The following is a 17916-nucleotide window of genomic DNA, read 5'->3' as shown; positions in this document are numbered from 1 at the left end:
ACGCCACGTTATATATGGCAGTTTTCTCTAAATATGCTTTAAAAAAATGGAAAAGACTAGAAGAGGTTGAGCAAACTTCCTTTCTGTACACTTTGAGCACTGTTTTCACACCATAGTGTGAAAATTGAGACATTTTGCATTATGAAACAGGTTCCTCTCGAGATGCAAGCTGCTTCCATACCTTTACCTAGCGAAAAAGAAATGCCACATCTCTCCTGGTGCTTTCCGAGCAGACCTGGCAGTAAGTCCTGGCTGTGTGTAAGGAGTTGTAACGTGCAGTTATTCGCAGGGTGCAGTACAGTGACAGATTACTGTCGTGAGTATCTATGTAATAATTGCAAGTCCCTGATCATACTTTCCATTTTACACGTCGTCAGGACCTTGGACCTTAATCTCGTTCTCTGATTGACAGTGGCGGCCGGGGAGAGAGCGCCTGCATTGTTTGTGGTCGTCGCATCTGTGCAACTCGAGTCAGCTGAGGGCATTTGCATATTCTTAAGTATTGCTTCTGAGAGGGCCTAAATCCTCCTCAAGTGTTTGATGCATTTTTGAAATTCATTCATAAGGTATCTACATGCACTAATAGTTCTGTATAATATTGCTGCGCATAATCTGACAGATAAGGCTAGTTTTTTAAACAAGGTATTCTTTGGGGATGACATATTACATTCTGCCTTATTCTGCTGGGCGGAAATGTCAAGTACTTCGAAAAAGGATGCTTGAACGTTTTGATTGAATTAGTATTCTTTATCCAACACAAATTGTCGGCTGCAATAAAACATAGCTGCATTGTGAGAATAGTTTTCAAAAGAGTTAACAGCAGGGCTTTTTTGTTTTATTTTTGTTCCTGGTGCTTTATTACATATAATCATTCCTTTGCTGCTGCTGCTGATATTAGACACAACAAGAGAGGAGATTCTTAGATGCATTTTAGATTAGTTTGTCTGAATTGTTAAACTGTGAGCAGCTTTTTTTTTTTTATCTTGACATACTTTTTGAAATACACCTTAGCTTTTTATCTTTCTCTGATCTTGCTTTTTATTTTCTTCCCTTGCAAAGTTTTTATCAATATTTTTGGAACCGTTGTCAGCCTTAATTTCAGAAACCTGTCACTCTTGCCAGAACGTGTGCAGCACTAGTGAGGAGTACCGTTGCTTTGAAGAATATCCAGACATATTTGAGCACTGAGCACAGACAGTGGTTTGCAATATTAACTCGATAGCCCAGTACCACTACGTATAGAAATATTTGTGTTAATTGAGAGCCATGTCTTCCACAGGTTGGATCAACGCCTGCTCCAGTTTGCTGAAGGAGTAATGTGTTTCCCCCATTCTGAAATGGACACCTACCGTGGTCACTACTATAAGCTCAAGCCCTGAATGACTTAGGGTCTCTAATGGTTGACCACTAATCACAATGAAAGTCGTCTTTTTTACATTGCATTAAGCTTGTGTTCAAAGGGCCACCGTTAGGGGCTGTGACCTAGATGTAGAAATGGGTTTCAGTCTCTTAAAAGGACCATAGGTATCGCTACTGCTTGCATACTTGAAAAAAGAATGATGCGGATTTAATTTGTTTGTTTACGAGCATGCAGGTTTTAGTGAACAACAGCTTTTATGTTAGTTGTGTTTTACCTTTGCTTTCAGGAATCTCCTTCTGGCCGCAGAAAAGCTCTCGCCACCAGCAGCATCAACATGAAGCAATACGCAAGCCCCATGCCTACACAAACAGATGTCAAGTTAAAATTCAAGCCTTTGTCGAAGAAAATAGTATCTGCCACACTACAGTTCTCTTTATCTTGTATTTTCCTGAGGGAAGGGAAAGCCACGTAAGTTTTCTGTTTTGTTTTTGTAAAAAAAAAAAAAAAAAAAAAAAAAAAATGCACACAAATATCCTGGTTCATGTTGCTTTTAAAAGAGTTCTTGGGATAAAGAGCTCTTTCTGTATAGAATGGCAGAATTAGAGAGAATCCTTTAGCATACCTATCATTCCTGCCATACTTAGTTTCTTAACCTGAGTAAGAGCCATTTCTTACTCTGATTATAGCCCTGTGTTCTTCAGAAACAAATAGCTTGTCCTCTGCCATTACAGACATTTTAAATAACAGCAGCTTAAAAATATCTACAGGTTTGAAAGCAGCAGGAGTGTCTGTTTGTGTGCATGTGTGTACTTTTCCACCAATACCCTTAGCAAACTGCAAGGGAAATGTGGGAAAGAGCACCTGGTTCTGTTTCACAAGAAATGGAAGAAAGACAAAGCCGCTTGCAAGGTGAGAGAAGGTGGAGTCAGAAATCAGATTTTGGGTCAAACGTAAGAACATCCTGTGAAAAGAGTTCACGTGGGCACTGATTACCACTCCCCCTACTCACCCGCCTAGTTCTGTCCCTTATTTCAACAACCTGTGGAGTGCACAAAGCATACGAGTTGTTTTTCCGTATACTATAACCTCTCCTGCAGTTTGTCAGATTCAGGTTGTCAGACGTTGATAACTCTACATGGCTGGAGGATGGACCATTTGTCACCCATCCTATTTTGCTCTTCCTTTCTGTCTCATATAGGCTATGGGAACGTGAGAAAGGCAGAACAAAAAGAGGTAGATCAGAAAACTGCTGGTTTAGTGGTTCTTTTACCTCTTTGTTTGTTTGTTTTCCCTCCAAAAGGCTAAGGGTTTACTTACTGCTCCTGTTATTCTGAATGTACTTGCAGACGTATGGCACTGTAGTGCCCCCAGATTGTTGCCCTAACAGCTTTCCAAAGCTTTGTTATGGCATGCATTTTGACATAAAAAGGCTGTCTTTTTGTTTGTATGCTTTGAAACCCACAGATGCATTCATTACTATTACTATTTCCCTCCTCTGATTAACCCATTGGGAACTACATTTAGAGCTATGATATAAATTTTATTTATATATGATGAATATATTTTTGATATTTTGATATATTAAAATATAGAATGTTTTTTTGAAGTATTTCTCTGTGGTTTAACATGGCATTGCAGATGGAAATGTGGAAGAAAATGTATCTGATAACCTTCTGACTTTGGGGGAATAATTAGCATCTATGAACTACAAACAGACAATAGCTTTACTAGACTCTTACGGCTTTTTGAGGCCATAACTTGTAAAAGCTGACCCATTTAAGATGCCATATGCCTTCTTCCTGTTGAAATTGACTTATCTCAGACTGTAGACTTTAAGTCAGGTAGATTGTAAGTTGACAATAGGATTTTAATATTGCCCCAAACCTGGAATCAGGGAAAAAAAAAATCAAAACCTGATGTTTATGAAAGCATTGTTTTTTCAGTATGTGTAAATAGAGAATGCCCTACCAGGCAGGGTAAGGTAAGAGAGTGAATTCAGGTGTCAGATACATGAGCGTGCTAGAAAATGCCAGGGCTGATTTACAGCCTGCTGTAGTTCTATAAAGTGAGGTTCACTTTTATGTGTTTTATAGAGAAAATATGGCAACCTATTGCTGTGCAACACCAAAAACCTTACTTCTTAGACACAGAAGAAAGATTATAAATACATAAAGGGCAGTTTCAGAGAAGGAAATAATGCTTTGGAGACCTTTTTATTTCTAAACTTTACATGAGCAAGTGTCATGCAAGATCTGAGAACTAACTGCTTCCAGCTATTTGTCTTCAGTGCATGAAAGAGCCTGCCTTTCAATGCAGTTGCATAGTGTAGTTGACTCTACTAATGCTACATTTTTTCCCCTGTGCTTGAAGAGTTTATTTAACCTATTGGTTATCAAAACAGGAAGATGAAGCCTTGAGGATTTTGCATGAATGGAAAGGTCTTTGCAACTTCTTGATAGTTGCTTACTTTATTTTTACAAATAGTTACAGAGCACTTAGTTGGCCCGTGTAACTGCAGGTTCTGTAGTGCTGATTACTTTGAAATCAGAGTTCAAATGATTGTCCTAAAGAATTTCTGACTGTAGCATGTTAAATCACTACATTTAATGCTATGTTTTAAGTGCATCTGTTTCCATGCAGATATGAGGAATGTTTAGTTAAGTCATTTTCATTCATTCAGATGGTACCTTAAAAATAATTTGTATAGTTTTCCTAGCGTTATTAGTCACAAAATCTGTGCATCTAGTTTTATCATGATCACAGCTTCAAAGAACACAGAGTTATTCTACCAATACAGGTTGGAAGGGACCTGTAGGGTTATCTAATCCAACCTCCTGCTGAGAGGAGAGCCAGCTGTGTGATCAGAGCAGTTTGTTCTGGATTTATCCATTGGGTCTTGAAAAACTCCAAGACTGGAGACTGCAGCCTCTCCCATGCCACTGCTGGATGGTGACTGCCACACGTTTTTCCTTGCATTAGATTAGAACTGCTCTGGTTTCGGTTTGCCTCTCTGCTCTCTGATGCCTCTCTTCCTTCTGCCTTGCACTGCTGTCTTCTCAGCCATGTCCTCATAGGTGCTGGTGGGCTGCTGTCAGGTGTCCCTGAAGCCATCCAGCTCTTCTCCAGGCTCCACGCATCCATTTCCCTCAGCCTCTCTTTGTAGGGCAAATGCTCCTGCCCTCAACCAGCTCAGTGGTCCCCTGCTGAACTCCTTCCAGTTTCTCAACACCTTTGCCTGTACCATGAGACAAAACACTGGGACCAAGTACTCTGTATGCAGTCTGACAAGCTCCAAGTGAACGAGAGTCATGACTGCCCTCAGCCTACTGGCTGTGGTCCTGTTAGTGCAGATCGGGATGCTCTTTGCCTCCTTTGGCTGCCAGGGCACGGTGCTGGCTCGCTTTGAGCTTGCTCTCTGCCAAGATCCCTAGGCCATTTCCAGCAGAGTTGCTCCCCAGCCAGGTAATCTCCAGTCTGTTTTACTGCAAGGAGCTAAAAAATACTCGATTAATTCCAATAAACCTAATGAAATGGTTTTCAAAGAGAGGAGCTAAGACCACTGGTGCTTCAGGAACGATAGGTTCTTAAAAAACCTTGTTTTTTGTGGAACAAATATAGAATATCTATTTATCTGAATCTGCCTGCAGTCGTCTTTTCAGCAAACGTTTGATGTGAAAGGTACAGCCATGTGAAAGATATCTATATCTGCGTGAGAGACAGTCAAATAAGAATTGAAATTGGCCACTGATATGTTTTTATCCCATTTATGAATTTGTGTATTTAAGAAAGGGATTCTTATTTCTGGAACAGTGTCTGGAGTTTTGAATGAATCTAGTGGTAGGTCACATGCGGTGTATGGACAGTAGGTCTGACCAAACATTTTCACTTCAAGCAAAGGAGACCAGGTATGTGTTCAGTAACGTTTCTGGACTGGCTTCCAATTCTAAGAATCAGTTATTAAATTAACTCTTAATGCAAGGTAGCACCGTTTTTGCCATTTTGAATTTTGTTACGAGAAAGCTTTCCCTTTAGAAATTAATATACATGAGTGTTTTCATTTTGTTATTACACTATATTCAAGATCAGATCTGAGATCAGAGACCTCCCTGAAGAAAAGAAGGCATAAAAACATTTAAAGGGTTTTTAATAATGCAGTAGTATCAGATGTGGTATTAACAGACTCCATTTTAATGCCTGGTTTGAAATTTATTATTTAGGGATGAAGACATGCAAAGCCTGGCTAGTTTGATGAGTATGAAACAAGCTGATATTGGAAATCTAGATGATTTTGAGGAAGACAATGAAGAAGATGAAGAAAACAGAGTGAATCAAGAGGAAAAGGCTGCAAAAATTACAGGTTGGTTTTGCCACAAGGATGGTAAAAGAGTTTGCTATCCTAACTGCCAACTGTGTTCCATGGAATTTATCCTTATGTTTTATTTGTGCTTTGCTTTAAAGCAATCCAAAACAAAACTTAGGATAATTTGAGCAAACAAGAACCAATAACTGAACCAAGTTTATTTTTTGTGAATTTAGGATAATTGATTAGTGTGTGTGTGTGTGTATGCCTGCTCCCTGTTTTCAGGAGAGCATATGTGAGGCAGAGAGCATTTTAGGGAAGCAAAGAAACAATGTGAACAGAGGACTAAAACGCAGACAGAAAAGGATTAGTGAGCGAGAAAGCAGGAGGATGAGCAGAAGTGAAATATGGATGTGAAAATAACTGTGAAGTGAATCATGCCATCAGTAGGTGCTGAGATTCTGCTTGGTAACGTGGAAATTCCAAGCAATTCTTTTGCTTGGGAGTGTCTCATGGAAATGAAATCAGGAGACTTGGTGTCTTCACCAACCCTTCATTGGAATTATGGTAGTAAAGTTGTTTGAAGTGAGGTGGTATAACCACACTTGGATTGCTTGCTGATGAAAATGCTTAATGTGTCCAGGATAGCTGAACTAATCGACGTACGTTAGATCAGGATGTGATAAATTGTTGGCAGAGATCGTTACGTAGTACTGCTCAAGATGAGTTCTGTAGGAATTCTTGGTGTAAGAAAAGAATCAGGAAAGGACAAAGGAACTTTTTGTGCCAGCCTTCATGCCTGCCAGTGATCTTTTAAAAACAAACAAAACAAAACTGTCTGTTGAAATAATGGTATCCTTCCATAAAGTGGGGTAGAGCATCTAAAGCAAAATGGATTCTCAAATCTATTCTTGAAAGACTTGAGGAACCTTGGTTGGGTATTTGGGAATGTTACTTCCATCTCTTCTTTTTGAGCTTTTATTGCAGTTGAAAGGTTCGTCTTGAAGTGATTATTACTTTGTAATATTTATTGTTGTGAAAGGATGCAAATACACTTTCTCCATGGTTTACGTATTCAATTATAAGTTTTGTACCATGATCAAGTCTCTACTTACACTGTATTTGTCTGGGACATAGCAGATTGGAAAATCCAGAATGAAATACTTGAGAGAGAGAGATGTCTTGTAAGGAGTAGTGAAATACCATTCTGGTCACACTGAAATCACCCTGCAGAGTCTCTCAACTCTTTTCCCAGTGCAACCAGAATAATTCAGCTGCAAACAAAACAATGTTTTTTGAAAAACATTTCAACAGCAAACAAAAGCTAACATGTTCAGCAAGCCCTCCTGTAACCCCTGAGAGAAGGGCACACGAAGGAAATGCTACATAAAGTTTCTATAAATTGTTATGCAGATATATTTTATTAAGATAGGCCTGAATTCTGCTCTGAGGACTGCTACAGAAAACCCATGTGCAGAAGGACACCAGGTGAAAAGCAGCAGATCTTGCTTCTCAGCTTCACTGTTCTGGCAGTGCTCAGCATCCAAACGAGCAACACCTGAACACACACAAAGCTGCTGTAGCTCAGCCTATTCTGTCCACTGTCCTTTGTCTACATAGTGCCCATCCCTGGAGGTAGATGGGGAAGGGTGATCTGACATAACCTGGGGTAGTTCAGAGCCTTTCCTCCCCATACACACAATGCCAGATCCTATCCTGAAGTTTTAGAGGCATTTCAGCTCTTGCAGCTATCATGGTAAAGGCCAATATAAGATGTTTTAAGCAAACATTGCACTAACTACTTGCAAGGCAGAAGCATTAAGTACTTCTTGAATTATGGTATCTGCTCGTTGTTCAGCCTGTTCTGATCTGTTTTCTAATGATCCAAGATGGCAGGGCCGGCTGTTTTGGGGATGCATCATTCAGGGCACCAAAGGAGGAAGGGTCAGCCCCAGAGCTGTTCTGTTGGCTGTAAGAGCTGAGTTGCTTCGTTAGCCTGGCTAACTTTTCCTGAGTTAGACAAATAGAAGGATGGGAGGGATATTGAAGGCAAATGAGTGCGCGTAGTTTCCCAAGTAAATGGGAAAGTATGAAGCAAAGGCGGTAAGTAAACATTGATAAATAAAATGTAAAGGATCCATTTCAACACGTGCTCAAGACAATGTAAAGGCTTCTGATTTCATTGCCAGTTGGAGCAACTCCTGTGGCAAATATAGTGAGTGGGAAAAACTAATAAAACAGCAGGACAGCTCAGGAGCAGGGGAGAATGGGGAATGCTGCCTCTGATAGAAAGAGGTAGGGATCATTGTAGAAAAATAGGAGGAAATATAGAAAGAAGCAAATTAGGGAACAGAAGTGATGTGGTGATGTTCTCTTTTTTTAATTTCTTTCAAAAATAATTGTGTTCACAGAATCCCATAAAGTTAATTGAGGAAGTTACATAACCCTTTTGAAAGCTTGCTGCTCCCAACATTTTCTCATCTGTTGCCTTGTTAGGGTGTTGGCAGCCGAGCGGGCTGGAATGCCTTCGCTGACTCAGAGTCCCCTGCGGCAAATCACTTCGCCTTGGTGCGCCCGGTTTCCCAGCTGTAAAATGGGGAGACTGGCTATAGGTACTTCACAGGAACGATGGGAGGGTGGCAGAGTTAATGTTTGTAAGCAAGCTTTGAAAAAGCAAAATGCAAGTAGTAAAGCAGAAGGGGTTATTATCATCTTTTGACTCAAGTTCTCATAGAAACATTGGGTGACTCCATGACTGAAGCGCTGTCGTTCTCAGGCAGCAGCTACAGGTGGTGCTGCCAGTCTTTTTCACACACGCTGTTCCTTTCGCAGGGTACAAGAACTAATTAGTTTTCATTGGGCCCCAAGTTACAGTTTTATAGATGAATAAATATAGCCACCACTAGGAGAATGTGAGAGACCTGCTGAATAGGGCTCTAGATGGTGCAGGTGAGTTAGGAAACGCTGCTTCTCTTCCTTGATGTGTTGCCTAATGCTGGGCAAGTATCTGTGCCTCTGTTTCTTCAGCTATGAAATCATTGATGCAATTCTGACCTACCTCAAAAGCACTGCGGAATGCGGTGTGGTCAACACAGGAGCTATTGCCATAAATTTGAACTTAAGACGAGACTGAAAGATGTTTTCCATTCAAAACACCAGTTCCATTCAGAAAAAAATCTCCTTCCCTCTCAGACTTCTCCCCCTTCCTTCCCAATATTTCTTCTTTAAATTTTTCACATGTAAAAGCTCTATCTCCACCTAACTGTTCTGTTTTGTGTAAACACAAAAATAATGTTTGTAGCCATGAAATTCAAAGTTTGAAATATTTTAGCTTCTATGTTAATAAATAAATAAATAAAAAGATGAATTTAAACCTCCTAGAATTATCCTGCCCTTAGTCTTTAGTCAAAGATGAGGCATTCCAATGTGCTTGAATAAATGTGGCTCGTAACTCACAAACTTAGGGTAGTAATCCATGCATTGCTTCCCTTAATGTTTTAATTGCTACTTAGCCTTATGCTGAAGTTAATGGGTGCCTCCTGCTCCATCCTCATGGGAGCGTGGAGACTCTCCTGGGGTGCCACATGGACTGAGCAACGTGCCCATGTGCGACCTGTTGCAGGAGTCTGAGTCTCAGTGTATTATTTCAAGAGCAGGCTTCTGGAGAGCAATATGGGTAACTCTTTCTTGCCATTTGCAAAACCATACATCTCTTGCAAGTTTCAGATACCTTGACTCTTTTTTTTTTTTTTTTTTTTTTTTTTTTTTAGTAGCACCAAGCTGCTTAAAAAAAAAAAAAAAGCGAGAGAGAAGGAAGAAAAAAACCCCGGTGATTTATACACTGTACTTGTAGAACAAGCTAATATACGTTTGTAGATAATGAGATATATAAAAAAGATAATATAGGGCATAAATCTCCAACCTACCATTTCCACTCTCCAAAAAATGACATAAACCATTTAATATTGTAATGAGAAACATTGTAGTGCATACGGGTGTTTAGGTTGGCAGATGAGACCAGGTGATTCAGACCACATCAAAGAATTCCCTCTTTTTAAAGCTCTGAATTTAATTTGTTATTTTCTGACAATAAAGACTGAATCGTAATTGTTTTATTTTTTTTTTTCACATGCTGGAATAATAAACTGTAAATCATGTCAGCATCTCACTCTGCTATAAACTAGTAATTTGTTTGTACTAGTGTTTTATAAGGTTGATTCTGTTTTATTTGAGTACAGCAAGGTATTTGCCTTTGTGTATCTTGAGTCTTAAATATTCTCACAAGACAGTGTGATATTGTTCAGATCTCTAAGGTGTATACACGATTTTATAATGAGAAAACTAAGAGGTTTCGGGTGGTTTTGGTGTTATTTTTTAGGACAATAGTCTTGTTTGTTGGCGCTAAAAAGAAGGAAGTGAGGATGGTGAAATTAACTCTGTGTAGATAGATCTAATCTCATCCAAGTAGATTTTGATTTAAGATCAAGACTTCCAAGGAGGTGCAGTGAGGAGGAATTCTGCTGTGCCTTTGTCAGCATCAGGATTGATTACGTCCCACAGACATTGGCAGCATAGATCATTTCGCTTGGTGATTTGCAGATAGGCACGGCTTTGCAAAGTAATTTCAAATTGGAAAAGAAGTTTTGAACCAAGTGACTGAAATACCTGCAGGTTCTGGACTCTGTTTTTGCTTTCAGCTTCTTTATGCTGTCCGTGAAGGCAAGAAATGAAGAGTTGGAACTGCTCAGGAACTGCTCGGATGGGGATCAGAGGGGATTTTTTTCCCTTGGGATGCAGGAGTAGGAGCTTCCTGGGTTTTGTTTCTTTCCATCCAGAATTAGAGAGGCATCAACATTTTTGACGAGACTTGAACATTATGATCAATACTTGTTAAAAATTATAATTTCGTGGCATTCACAACTCTCTGCTATGGACGGAAGTTGAAATAGGATCTTACAAAGCAGTTGGGTGTTACTTGCCCAGCATTACATTAGAAAATGTAACTGCTGTGTGTGTTCTCATAGCACAGCAGCGACCAATTTAGAACAATTATATACGTTCAGATTGTCACAGGTAGGGTTTATCACAGGTTTTCATGGAGACTGGTTGTAAATGATAAATAATCAGACTGTATGTGTGTGTATAAATAAATCAGGTTGTAATACGCGTACGCATGCATTAGTTTTCTCTAGCCTTAAGAACTTGAGAGGGAGGTAAACTGTTCTGGGGCTCTTTTGTTTCGATTGAGAATGGTTTAAAATGTAGGTTTTCTTTGCAAGCAGGAAAACTCTTCAAATTATATTTAGTACATCTATATTTTGAACTGAGGTGCATAATTATCCACATAAAACTAATTACTGTTGCTGACACTAGGAATCCAGCAAGGTTTTGTTGATGTCCATTAACTGGGTTTCTTGTTAAATTATGACTGAAGAGTTCTGCATGGTTGCTTTGCTATAGGTATATCATTGTAAGGACTCGTTCTAAATGTATTCTCTTAATTAACACTAAATGTCTTCTCTTTTACCCTCTCTCCCTCCCTCTCTCCATCTTTTTCTGGTAACAGTGTCTGTGCCACTTCTGTTTCATTAAATGCCCTTACCTTACGTTTGTCTTGACTGGCTTCTATTTACAGAAATTGTAAACCAGTTGAATGCTCTGAGCAGCTTAGATGAAGATCAAGATGACTGCATAAAGCAAGCAAATATGCCTTCAGCTAAATCAGCCAGTTCCTCTGAAGGTCTATGAGCTTTCCTCCTTTCTTTCTGTTTCTGATTGTCTGTATTTACTGTGACCTGTTACCTTTTGACTCCTGCTTGTATTCAGCTGTCAGTTTTATCTCTGTGCTTCCACCCAGCATGACTCTCAGTAATTTGTAGTGCATCCAACAGGTAACAACACGATAGAGAAAGAGACTATCTCCTCCACAGCTGCATTGTCATCTGATAATGAACAAGAAAAGAAAAAAAAATCACACACATACACAAAGAAAACAAAACCTAAGCCTAAAACACAAGTTGTGTTGTCAATATTACTTGACTTCTCTAACTTGACAAAATGTCTGCTCTCTGATTTTCCATGCATGTTACCTCCAAAAATTTAAATTTTGTGCTGGTAGTTAACATGTATGTGAACAACCAAAAAGAGATTGCAGCATTTAGCTGGTTAGGTGTTCTGTAATATTTATTTAATGAGATAATAGGAAGGTTTCTTGTTGTTAGTTTCTATTACATCATGCTCTGATCAGCAAATAGAAGTTTCATTCATTTCACTTTTTTTTTCTTCTCTTCTGTTGTTGTAGTACTAAAGTGCATTTCTTAGTTGTGCAGTTGGTGTCATTCCCTGGTACAGTGTTCAGAGGGACTGTTGATATGTGTTGCTGTTTTTTTTTGTTGTTCTTTTTTTTTTTTTTTTTTAAATAAAACCTTGAAATGTGCTAGATGTGCAGTTTATATCCATATTGAAGCAATATTCCCACTTAATTTCTAGAGCTTATCAACAAGCTTAATTTCCTGGACGAAGAGGAACAAGACCTGGCTAACTCCAGTACGAACCCTTTTGGTGATCCCGATGCAGCAGAATTAAATCCATTTGGAGACCCTGATGTCGAAGGTAATGGATTTGTTTTACATAATTCATCACTAATTGCAAATGCTTAATGAAACATTGCATTTTTTGTAGGGCTACATAGGAGGAATGCCACGTGGATAAACTACAATTATTGCATGAGGTACAGAGGTGATCCAGTTGCCACTGGAAAATGGGTTTATCCTTTGAATCACACCCTTATGTGTATTTGCTCTTGGGGGCTACAAGCTTAGAGTTGAACGGAAGACTTTTAGACCTACCAGGTGTCTTACTACTGCTCACCTCACAGACTGCACACGCAGTTACATGAGCACAGCACACTGTCAAGTGCCTCTGTTCCACGTGGAACAGAATCTTCCCTGCAATCTTCACTGCATCACAGCTATTCTTGGTTTAGGTTAGCTCTAATCTTCATTATTACAATTTAATTGTATCTCTTTCATTCTTCCCTTTTCACTTTTATGGCTTCCTTAGTTAAGCCTTCTGGCACTGCACCTTGCACCACGTGGTAGGTGTTAATCCCCTCTCCAGACCAACATGCCCATTCTTGTTTTGTTTGGGTGAGAAATATAACCCCTTTAAGTATTTAATCTGAGACTTCAGCCACGAGGCCAAAAAGCAGCACCAGAATGGGCATCTCTGCTGTCCTCTCTTCCATGTCCAGATGTGCAGATTTCCATCTGCTGCCATCCAAAAAAAGCAAACCACCAAAAGACCTCTGCTCATATTTTCCTGTTTGGCACTCCAAGAGTTGTGTTCCCATAGGAGATCCCAAGAAGTATCTTTGGCCAAACCTTGGGAGCCGTTCTGTAATGGCAGTAGAAAAGAACCATACCAGGCAGCCAAGAGCCCAGGGTACAGGGATGGCATTTCTCATGCCATGTCCAATGAGGATGTGCTTCTGAGCTGTAGTTTCTGCCTGTGGGTGCTCTTTCTCTGGACAAGCTGAATGTTTACTTGCCACATGGCTTTTCTGCCTTCAGAATCCACAGAGGCTAACGTGGGTGGTGATTTAAATCATGTAATACTTGGACTGTGGTGTAGTCCTACAGTCTGTATTTCTCAAATGGGGGTATTGCACTATCCTCTGTATTTGGCCACTGAAGCCATAAAGCCACTATCCCAGGCTCCTTCTCCCCATTACAGAGTTGTCAGGTGTCAAGAGCTGCAGAAGTGAGTCGTTTGAGCTCTGTAGGTACTGATATATACAGATTATGTTGTGATGTCCAGATCTTCGGTTTCATTTCCCATCTGCACCTCAGCTGTGAATTCCCTTAGGATCAGAGGAGGAGACAGAATAACCAAAACACTTATTCATTTAGTTGCCCATGCACAACTTTCTCTCAGAGACTCAGCCTGTATTCCTTTCTTCTCTGCTGTAGAAAGAAGAGCTCTCTTCTCCCTGGAGAGAGCTGTCCAAGTCCCATCCTACCTTACCTGCTGTCTGCCAAACCCGACTTTTCTTCCCTCTCCAGAGACAACCTACTGTCAGTGGCAGCCCTACTAACGATGAAATACAGGAACTAAGAATAAATTCCTTCTCATCTCAGGGGCACAGAGCTGGGAACTGGTTGTTTCTTAGTGTTGGAGTGACTTGATGCCTCACATCACGTTTCCCAAAGACTCCCCATCTATGTAGGTCACGGTTTTTCAGTCAGTTGTGGTCCCTTTGATGGCAGCATGTAAATCTTCACTGCTATCTTAAAGCACAGGCATGGATGCTTCTCCATTCCTCTGGATCTGCTCTGTGTACTTGGCCTGGCTGTTGGGTCCCCAGAGAAGACCCATCTACATGGCTGTGGGCAGCAGCGCTGAGCTGTTGGGTGTGTGTGTGCCAAATACTCCTCCCACACGTTGTCGCCCTCACGCAGCAGTCAACGTACAGTAATGTGACAGCGATTTTGATAAACAGGGTGTCACTGGATTCTTCCTACTGTGTCATAGGTGTTTTTTACTTGGGAGGGATGGAGACACAGCCAGGTTCATGTGAGAGCAATGTGTCTTCCTGGAGCACTGAGCTGTGTGGAAATCGGAGGCGTCTCAGGCTGTCAGATCAAAAGTGGGACACCTGGTGTGGCGTTTTTAAAGATTTGGCTTTATGATTAGTGGCTCCCTGGGGACTTTTAGCCACCTCAGACACCTCTGAGAAGTTCTGGCTCTTCCACTCCAGACCTTCCTTGTCCCTGTAATGGGTATTGATGGTGTTCATCCTTCTTGAGGTGCGCCTCTCCTCTGGGCCTCTTCCTTCAACAGAAAGTTGAGGGGGACTAAAGTGCTGAGACAAATCAGTTACAGCAGTTCTGTTCTTCAGAAACAGAGGGAATCTCTTAGGCCTGTCTATGGCTAATTGGATCAGTATCTACACATGGTGTGCACCTCGACATGACTGATTTGGGGAGATTTCCCTTTGTTTTCAACTACAATTCAAAGTCAGAGTACTGCAGTTGTTCCTACCCTGCCACCCTACCACAGGGGTTGCCTCATTTGTTTCCCACTTGGCCACAGGTATAGTTTGTCTTAGTTTAGGACATTTCTTCTACACTGAGACCTCAGTGGAAGTTTTGTTGCTGCTTCTTATGAAGCTCTTAGAGACTATGCCCACTTGTTTGTTTGTTTTTTTTCCTTCCTAGAGTGAATGTGACCTTTTTGGTGTCCGCCTGGGAGCATGACAGAGGTTCAAGAGTACAAGGCAGATTTTCTCCTACAGGCTTAGAGTCACGTTACCTGTTTCACTTGCCTTGTGATCTGCTTAAATCACGAGATTAACCTTTTATGCATACAGGGATGAGGTATTTTTCGATCCACTATGTGTTACTCTGCTTTATTTTTGCATCTGGACAAAGCAAAATCTTGAATTTAGATTTTCTGCGAAAGTTCAGAGGCTCTCCATAGAATTTGTAACTTAATTTTGCCAAGACGTGCAGAGCAGCCACCTGGAGCCTCCTTTCCCAAGTACTTTGCCTTCGGAGACTAGAAGGCACGATGTGCCATTTGGCAGAGCAGCCCAGGGATATTCCCATCGAGCCTGTAACCTGTGTGCTTGCTGAGAGTGCTTGCAGTCACCCAGGGTATGAATATGTATGCACTGACAGTCACTCAAAGAGCAAGGAGGATTACTTGCCAGTAGATGCTTGTTTCCTAGACAGATATTTCTCGTTCCTTTCCACAAACCAGCAACTTTCCCTCTACCTTTCTAATCCCATAATCATCTAACTCTGGGAATTGAGGGTGGAGTGCTCCCAGCATCCGTGTGCACACCGAGGGTGCTCTGCAGGGCAGAGGGTCGTCAGCAAGCCGTCCCTGCCAGGCTTAAAAGTCCTTAGTGTAAAGGATCATGTACAGGGGGGTGAGTATGCATATGAACAATTTGACTGAAATATCTTCAAAAATCTTTCAGTCCATCTTCTGGCTGGCATGCCAACCAGAGCCTTACTCTCTATATCTAGTAGGTCAACTGGACATTAGAAATCTGGAAAATCAAAACCAGTCTGCTCCTGCAATACGTCTCTGCAGCTTTGATGCTAGGCAATACATTGACGATCATACGAGGACTGCCTTTTGGGTTGTGTTTTAGTTTCATTACAACAGAACTCTACAATCAGATAGTTTTTGCGCAAAATATTTTACATGTGGAAGGCAACATAGCCAACAAATGCAAATAGGAAACCACGAAACACTGTCAGTGTTCCAGGCAATTGTTTTAATTAGGTGGGGAATGCTGCGTTTGAAGTTACATGTGAGCAGGATAAGTTTCCCGCAACACACCTGAGAAGTGAGAGTAACTATTTTCTGCCACTACCTCCCTTTTTCATTTAAAACAGCCTTTCCTTTACCAATGTACTTCTTTATCTTCTGTGTAGACTTCTGAGCTCTCTGCAGCATGTCTTACATTGCAAATGCAAATGGTGCTTCTTCGCAGTCATAAAACCCAGCAGCCTTACGGGATACTCCTAGGGAGAGCAGTACAAGAACCAACATACAGGAGAAAAGATTGCTCTCCTCTTTATATTTCTTAATGAAATGTAAAGTGGTGCTGGTGCGGGCATTAATAAAAGTAAGAGAAAATCACCTGTGGTTTACATGGATGCCAGTCATTATGCTTTCTAGAAGTACTGGGAAGAACCATTTTTATTCCGTGCTGTTCATTACGCCGCTCACATCACCATCGTGTCTGTGTGGCTGCCAGTAGCGCAGTAAATGGCATAACTAAATATCTTTCACATGTGGCTTGTTCTTTCATCCCTTGCCAAGGGGAAAGTTGTGTGTGTAATGTTTTGGTGGGGGGGTTGTTTGGTTTTAAGGGATATGTCACAATATGTTTGCGTTACAAAAGGCAAGTGGGTTGAAGGGCAGGGTGATTTTTGGAGATCCTCTGGGAACTAGAAGGCTGATTGTGCAGATAGGTAGTGCCAGTCAGTGATTACTATCACGAGCTGTCTTTCTCAGTGCAGTTAGGGCAAATAATGTCTCCAGAATCTGGCACAAGAGCACATGGTGCTTCTGCTGTAGTAATACTCTACCTGTTCTCTTGTCACTCCTACCCCTGTGGCTTTATTACCTAACCATGCAAAACTATTGTGTGTTTGACCCTTGGAGTGCCAAGCTGCGAATGTATTTTTTTTAAAACAGTGTAGAGAACGGCAATTAAAAAATCAGTTTAAGGAGTGACCTGAGTCCTGTGCTTTCAGCTGTGATTAATGATGGAGGGAGGCAGGAAAATAGGTGGTGCCATTGGTGTAAAATCAGTCTGAAGAAGGAAATAAGCTGTTTTGAAGCTGATGAATATTCAGCCCTCCCAAAAGGCAATAACCAACGTCGTTAGCTCCTGCAGAAAATACAGGTGTCTTTGTTACAGAGAAAGGTAACAGCGGCTGCAGAGTTAAGAGCAGTGGTGGTGGGTTGCTGTTCTGGCAACAACTCAATTAGCTTTAGAGGAGCTCACAAAGTGATGACCAACACTTGACACAAAAGGTAGATACGAAGGGTTTCAGAGACCCCATGAGAGATATCCTGGCTGGGTTCAGGAGAGGGAATGCTTTCCCCGGATTTTTGGTGCTCACTCTTTGCTCCGTCTGCTCGTCACCGTGCTGTGCCTTGCAGCAGGAGCTTGGCTCCGAGAGGAGCATCACCGTGGCTGGTGGCAGAGCAGAACGGTGTTGATCCCAAAAGCTGTTCTCTTTTTCTGGAGGCTGGGCTCTGCTCCCCAGTAGAGGATGGGGACCCTTCCTTCTGCAGGGACAGCTGAGGAAGCAGAGAAAAAAACAAATTGTGTCCTGGAGGACAGGGGGAGAGACAAGGAGGGGAGGGACAAGCTCATGGGGTTCTAGTGAGCCCCTGCAAAATCCTACCTGTAGAAGTCCTAAAAGTGAAACGTTTAGAAGCTCCTTAGCTCCTTTACTTTTAGCCTATGTGCAGAATTTTGTGAAATCTTTTAAGCCAAAGGTCCCTCAGTGCTGACCTGCAGTGCTCTGCGTGTAAGGCCAAACCTGTAGTTACTGCTGAGCCAACGAGCAAGAGAAAGAAATTTGCCCTAGTTAACGTTACAGCACTTGATCCATAGTGTTGAAATAGAAGGAATTGCAAAAACCATTTGCATTGCCCCTTAAAATGTATGAGATTTCAATATTTAACTCATTGTTTCCAGGAGAAACGAAAGCAAATTGAAAAT

At 41.2% G+C, this 17916-nt stretch overlaps 1 protein-coding gene across 11 annotated transcripts in view; it reads left to right on the top strand.

Moving 5' to 3' along the window:
• The window catches only part of EHBP1 (EH domain binding protein 1), a 208708-nt gene that overhangs the window by 72232 nt on the left and 118560 nt on the right, over positions 1–17916 (top strand). For 7 of the 11 annotated variants that reach the window (XM_084512769.1, XM_084512768.1, XM_084512767.1 and 4 more), the window contains exons 6-9: positions 1647–1828; positions 5578–5717; positions 11296–11400; positions 12150–12272. In XM_084512769.1, the coding sequence (XP_084368895.1) occupies positions 1647–1828; positions 5578–5717; positions 11296–11400; positions 12150–12272 (550 nt within the window). The remainder of the gene's footprint in view (positions 1–1646; positions 1829–5577; positions 5718–11295; positions 11401–12149; positions 12273–17916) is intronic. The other 4 variants (XM_084512770.1, XM_084512765.1, XM_084512762.1 and 1 more) reach the window with 1 other exon arrangement.

Source organism: Aythya ferina (genome assembly GCF_964211825.1).
Source record: "Aythya ferina genome assembly, chromosome: 3".
Taxonomy (NCBI): Eukaryota; Metazoa; Chordata; class Aves; order Anseriformes; family Anatidae; genus Aythya; species Aythya ferina.
This window is presented reverse-complemented; position numbering and strand designations above follow the sequence as displayed.